Here is a 7,160-nt window from a genome sequence, read left to right as displayed (position 1 = left end):
ATTTTTCAGAAGATTAGATTTATGATTTGCAAGATGAAGTAAAGAGTAAGAAAACAGAACATGTCCTATGAGTAAAGAATAGTCAAAAAGTATGTGTTAAACTTTTGAAAATAAGTCTGCCTTGGAAATGCTGTATTTTTCCTATATTCATACAAAATTATTGTGGACTCAAGTTTTGTTGCATCTGGACAGCTGCAAAAGAAGTAGAACATTTCGTTAACCTGTTATGAGTAAAATGTTTCTAAAAGATAATTATTTATTCCATGTAGTAACTTTCTGGAGAAGCCAAAAACTTGAAACACTTCAAACAAACAGAACTGAAATACTTGATCAATTTTTATTTCAAAATGTCTACAAAGTTTTAACTCTCCATTATACAAATAATTTTTCAAAATTGAGACATTATTCAAATGTAAGCCAAAGTCCTTATACAAATACACACAAAGATCAAAAATATACGTATTCTCTCAGCAAACTTTGTTACATAAATAAGAAAAATATATACAGCTCGTATTTTCAATTTAAAGTACAATTGTTTTAACACTGCAACCACATACAGAAGGTACTAAAATAAAAAGAAATGCTACAGCAAAAGTTACAGGAACAACAAATTCATCTTATGACATCTACAAATCATAAAGATACATATAACCAATCTTCAAGGAATATATACGTCACACTTGGATCTTAATTTTTACTTCACTTTGTTCATTTTTTAGAATATTCTGTGGATAGGTAAAATTCACAATTCTACCAGCTATCCTTGATACAAAACTTACAACATGTGAAGAAATCTATGTCTTTGTACTTTGGGATAGGTGTCAAAAGAATTCTTTAAGTTGAATTTGTATGAACCTGTGTTAAAATTTTCCAAGTAAACTGAAATGGCTATTGAAAAGTCAACCAATTCTTTTTAAGTAGGAAATGTTGGGGAAAAAAATCCAAACACTTGAAAAATCTCAACACAGTAAAGCAATAAAGAAAAATTATGCCAATGGTGCCCTAGATTGTGAAGCAACTCAACTAGATAGATATTTAATTATGTTTTGCCCCAGAAATTCTCCTTCCTTTTCTGAGCTCGTGCCAGAGTTTGAAAAGCCCGGAGACTAGAAGCTGCAGAGCGAGCAGAGATCTCAGATAATCTGTCCTCATCTGCAATGAAAAAATTATAATCAGTGTAGAAAATACCTCTAATAAAAATACTATGTTTTATAACATTAACAAAATTAAAAGCATCAAGCTTTGTAATGTCAATATTGACTGTCAGAAAAAATTATTAAAATATAAGATATTAACATTTTCAGCATAGTTCACTATAATTTCCCAAGTTTACCATACTTAGAAATCAAACACTTTAATGTTAAATGAGCATTCTGTTTCCTGCCTGAAATCCCACAATGTCATTACCTAAAACACATGGCCTGTGATTTCAGTACTACTTGGAAACAATTCATCATCATACTGTCTTGTCCTACTTTAAAAAGCACAGCTATTCTCAGCAAAAAGCTTTTATAAGCATTTTAAAAACAAAATGCTATACCTTAACATAGTGCTTACATCACGTTTCCAAAATAATATCACTTAATGTAGAAATAATGTTTGACTTTAACATGCTACCCTTCATTATTACAGAAATTCCTCATTCTCAGTAAGCAAATCTATTATACGGTTATTTGTAAACACTGTTCTTCCATTAAAAAAACACAACTGGATTCAAAGTGTCCAGATGTTTCCATTTTAAAACATAACTTTATTTCTAGCTCACTGAATTCTGAAAAAAGTCCCAAGTTTGCTAAAAGAGAAAATCTTCAATGTATATGAACTTATAATACATAAAGTATTAATTCAAAGTTACTTTCATATCCAAAATTTATAAATTCAGTAATTTCATACATTTTAGGATGAATTAAATAATAATTTTGATTGTTCACATCAGGAATTCAAAATTCCTCCTGCCACTATTAGAAGCAAATGAATTTGTCAGAATGCTACACAAGAAAAAAGTCCATTTCCCTAATCATATTTTTTTGAGAACTGAAAATTGACAATATACAGATATTTGAAAAAAATAACAGATATGCTAGACCAAATTCCTAAGCCCCCAGCTAGCCAGGATGGAAAAACAGAAAGAGTACCGATCTCAGGTGCGATGCTAGGCATAATCTCTCTTATCATCTGTTTGCCCTAAAAAAATTCTTCAAGATTTTAGGTCCCAGTTTACTCATTTGTAAATGGGGATAATTTTACCCCCCTCACAGGATTTCCAGATCTAATGAAATAATATCTGTGGAAGTGCTCTGTAAACTATAAAATGCTAATCCAATGTTAAGATCATAATACTACTATAAACTACCATATAATAAAACCTCATAACTTTGATCATGTTATTCTACTACTGAAATACCTTCATCATTAAAGACTTCATGCTGAGGCAACTGGAAATTGTTCATCTTTGCTTTTCCCACTTAAAAAAAAAAAAAGGCAAAAAAATTATCCTTCGAAGCCACCTAACAGTATATCTTATTTACAGGAAAACCTTAGTGAACGTAGACTGTCAAAAATTTTATTAATTTTATACTTGAATAGAAATTATTATCAACAGACCATTCACTAATTTATAATGTGCTTAGCAAATATGTAAACAAACAATAGAAAATTTCTAGAATTCTTTGCAGTGACAATATTGATCTATACTAACTTTAAAGAAAGGCAGTAGGCTTCTGTTTTTATTTTTATCTTTTTTTAAAGATTTTATTTATTTGACAGAGAGAGAGTGAGAGAGAGAGAGCATAAGCAGGGGGAGTGGCAGGCAGGCAGAGGGAGAAGCAGGCTCTCTGCTGAGCAAGGAGCCCGATGCGGGACTTGATCCTAGGACTCTGGGATCATGACCTGAGCCAAAGGCAGCCGCTTAACCGACTGAGCCACCCAGGCGCCCCTGGCTTCTGTTTTTAAAGATTTATTTATTTTTTGGGGGGTCGAGAGGCAGAGGGAGAGGGAGAGAGATTCTTTTTTTTTTTTTTAAGATTTTATTTATTCATTTGAGACACAGAGATAGAGAGAGAGAGAGAGAGAGAGAGAGAAAGCATGAGCAGGGAGAGAGGCAGAGGGAGAAGCAGGCTCCTCGCTGAGCCAGGAGCCCGATGTGGGGCTCGATGTGGAGCTCGATCCCAGGACCCTGGGATCATGACCTGAGCCGAAGGTAGACGCTTAACCATCTGAGCCACCCAGGCACCCCAAGGGAGAGAGAGTCTTAAGCAGACTCCGTGCTGAGCACAGAGCCTGACGTGGGGCTCGATCCCATGACCCTGAGATCACGACCTGAGCTGAGACCAAGAGTTGGACATTTAACTGACTACACCATCCAGGTGTCTCAAGAATGCTGTAGGCTGCTGTTTAAAGATGGTAGATGGACTACACACATTTATCAAGAATGACATAAACCCATAGGACAAAGAAAATGAAAGACAATGAAACAGCAACCAAATTTTGGAAAATGGAAAGCAAACAGAAAAGCAGTGCATGTGTTATCGTCATATCTTAGCTGAATCCTAAGCCAGCAGAGGAAGGAAACCAAGAAGCCACCAATTTCTTCTCCTCTCCTGGCTCAGGTTTAAGAGTACTAAGTACTCTTGAAAGTTGGAGTGAAGGTAAGACTGAACCAGGAAACTGGTTTACAGAACAGGCTGCCAAATCCTTCTTTAAATTTGCACAGTTGGCTAACTGCCCTTCCTCCCAAAAGAGGAATGGAGGTTTCATCTCGCAAGATTTATCAGCGACTCTGACTGAAGGACACAGGTTCAACTGAGGGCAAGGGTACCATATTCAAAACAGGGGAATTCTATATACCACTTATCTCTTCAAAAGGATAGAATGACATCCATAAAATAAGAACAGGATGCTGAATAAGGGAGTATACTATACAGGGTTAAAAAATTCTTAGAAATTAAAAATATAGCAAAAAAAATTTTTAAACTCAGAAGAAGGGGTAGAAAATAAAAATGAGTAACCCTTTCAAATTAAAATAAAAAGACAGAGATGGAAAATAGGAACGGTAAGATAAGTAAGATCATGTCCAACCTTGGAGTAACAAGGACTGCCAGAAGAGGAGGAAACAAAAAATGGAGGGGAAGGAATTACTAATTTGAGAAAGTGAGGAACCAACTCCCCCGGCTGAAAAAGTCCACTGAGTACCAGCAAAACGGAGACCCGTGGTAAAAGTTCAGAGCACTGAATGTGAAGAGAAGGTCCCCAAAGATGCCAGGGGAAAAGAAGCCACACACAATGATCAAAAATGAGAAGAGCACAAGACTTCTCAACAGCAAAAGTGGAAGCTAGGAAAGAGCACAACAATGCCTAATAAAACGAAAGGAAAATAACTTATGACCTTGAATTCTCCATCTAGGCAGCGTTTAGCAATATCTAAAGACATTTTTAGATGTCACACCTGGGAAAGGGGCGCTGCTGGCATCTAGTGGGTTGCCTCTATGTGTATAGGAAAGAACTTGAAAGAAACCTCACACTTGGGGCGCCTGGGTGGCTCAGTCGTTAAGTGTCTGCCTTCGGCTCGGGTCATGATCCCAGGGTCCTGGGATCGAGCCCCGCATCAGGCTCCCTGCTCAGCGGGGGGCCTGCTTCTCCCTCTCCTTCTCCCCACTGTTCATTCTCTCTCTCTCAAATAAATAAAATCTGGAAGGAAGGAAGGAAGGAAGCTCACACTTATACAGAAGTAAACTGGGGTTATAGCACAGCTGAGTGTTCCAGAGAGATGAGTGAGACTTTTCCCATTTAAAGAAATCCCCTGTTACATTAACTAAAATACTAGGTACATAATTTATTAACATAGAGTACTTACTTAAGCCTTTGTACCCATCAGTATACACTTTCATTTCAAAAGACAAAAAATTAAAACCAAAATAATTACCATTATGCTGAAATTCTGGATCTCTCAGAGAGCCCTGAATTCGACGGGAGGGATGCCAGTAGGATGGAACACAGGGTGGAGAAGGAGACTGCCCAGGTGTGTTTGTTGGATATTCTGGAATTTTTGAAACTGGAAGAGTTACCTCAGCAAATTTGGGGATATTGGTTTCAGAATCTTCCCTCAAAGGCAGAGGATCAACTGTTTTTATACCAGCAGCTGGAGAAGTCAGGAGGGATATAGCGTGACTTTCTTTCTAAGTGACAAAAAAAAAAAATACAGATATGTGTCTGTAATATATATAAAAAATCAAAACTTTAAACACACAAAAAATATAACCATAAAAGCAGTAGGAGAAATTATGGGTAAAATCTATGTAACCTCTGTGTGGGGAAGATTTTATAAGCCCAACAACCAATATTGGTAAACATATTTAGCTATATAAAAATATACAAACATTAAAAAAATTTTAAATCACAAATTTGAGGAAAATATATAACTTATATATTGACAATGAATTATCATTGCTCCATAAATATTTCTTTTAAAGTAGTAAAAGATAAACTCTGAGAACCAAACAACTCTGAGAAACAAACAGGGTTTTAGAGGGGAGGGGAGAGGGGGGATGGGTTAGCCCGGTGAGGGGTATTAAGGAGGGCATGTACTGCATGGAGCACTGGGTGTTATACGAAAACAATGGATCGTGGATCACCACATCAAAAACTAATGATGTATTGTAGGTGACTAACATAACATAATAAAATTTTAAAAATTAAAAAAAAAGATAAATTAAAAATGGAAAAAGGATATATATAAGCAATTTGTACAGACATAAATTACAAATAGCAGAAATATCTTACCTCACTAGTAATCAAATAATTTCAAAATAAAAGCATCAAGATACTAATTTTTCACTTACTAAATTAAAAGATTAAAAATTTTTTTAAAAGCCATACTATAATACCCAGTGCTGACAAGGATGTGGAAAAACTGGCACTCTCCTAGAGTATTGTTGGGAGCACAATCTTTCCAGGGAGCTGGAGAAACAGCAAAAGCCTTAAAACTTTGTGTTCTTTTATCACACAGTTACACTTGGAGAGTATTTACACAAAAAGAGATAATATGAAGAAAAAAGCAGCTAAAGGACAATTTCTTTATAGCATTTTTTCAAAACAAAAACTTAAGAAATAACAATAGGCATCTAGTTTTCAAAAAATTGCTTTCAACAATAAACAACCAGTATAACTATAGGTTGCATATCATGTCACCTTTAAAACTTAATTTTAAGTGATATATAATGATATGTAAATATGTTCACAATTCATTGCCAAGTGAGAAAAAACAGATTATGAAACCTTATCTCCAGCACAATAGCCAAATACACTATATACCTAAAGAACTCAAACATTCAATAGTGGCTGCCCTGAACAGTAGGGAGGAAAGCATTTATTTTGTTTAGTTGGTCAGTATCTTCTATTTTCCACAATGATAATGTATCACTATCCTAAAAGTCCTTGCATAATTTTACTTATTAGGAGAATTCAAACCAGTAAAATCAAACACAGTTCCAAACTTTCCTAGTTATTCCTTGTAAATGTGGCCTTTACTCACTGACTTTGGGTGTATCAACACAATATTAAAAACACTGCTGTCTGACCCAGAGATATCGTTTTCTGCAATGAAAGAACTTACTGCTTAAAAGTAGAGAAGGCCTGGGGTCTTATCCAACAAACATTTCTTTTTAAATCAAGATCTAAAATAAAACCACAAATCTTCCTCTTGCTTCCCTTTTTATAATTACAGGTATCACTTAGGAAAACTGTTCTTTTGATTTATTTTTTTCTTTTTCTACATATATACATAGAATTTGAGATCTGTCATAATTGCTAAAAAGGCCTGAATGAAATCTCTAGAATATTTGTAACATATGGGGTTCCCAAGTTTAATTTAATGGCCTTGGTGATCTGTTTTTGAGCCTAAAGCTTTCTCAATGGCCTCACCATCCCACTCCCCATACAGCCCATTCTCCACTGAATGATTTTATCACGTAAATCAGATGTTTGCTGTGTAGCTTTAAACCCTCCCAGGGCTTCCAAGTGCCTCAGAATAACATCCCCACTCCTTACCCACCCTCCCTTCTAAAGCTCATTTCCTACCCTCTCCTCGCCCCAGTCACACTGGTCTTCTCACTCTTTAAAACTCTCACTGCTGCACACTTGTACTTACTGCTCTTTCAAACTGG

At 35.6% G+C, this 7,160-nt stretch overlaps 1 protein-coding gene across 3 annotated transcripts in view; it reads right to left on the bottom strand.

Moving 5' to 3' along the window:
- Positions 1–323: 323 nt before the first annotated feature.
- Positions 324–7,160, bottom strand: part of MDM1 (Mdm1 nuclear protein) — a 33,087-nt gene continuing 26,250 nt past the window's right edge. For 2 of the 3 annotated variants that reach the window (XM_035002193.1, XM_035002194.1), the window contains 3 exons: positions 4,922–5,174; positions 2,405–2,464; positions 324–1,152 (listed from right to left, as the gene is read on the bottom strand). In XM_035002193.1, coding sequence (XP_034858084.1) covers positions 1,040–1,152; positions 2,405–2,464; positions 4,922–5,174 — 426 coding nt within the window. In that variant the 3' untranslated portion in view covers positions 324–1,039. The remainder of the gene's footprint in view (positions 1,153–2,404; positions 2,465–4,921; positions 5,175–7,160) is intronic. The other variant, XM_035002195.1, reaches the window with a different exon arrangement.

Source organism: Mirounga leonina, unplaced genomic scaffold, assembly GCF_011800145.1.
Source record: "Mirounga leonina isolate KUSES-001 unplaced genomic scaffold, KU_Mleo_1.0 Mir_126, whole genome shotgun sequence".
Taxonomy (NCBI): domain Eukaryota; kingdom Metazoa; phylum Chordata; class Mammalia; order Carnivora; family Phocidae; genus Mirounga; species Mirounga leonina.
The sequence above is the reverse complement of the archived record's forward strand: the minus strand, read 5'-3'. Positions and strand labels throughout refer to the sequence as shown.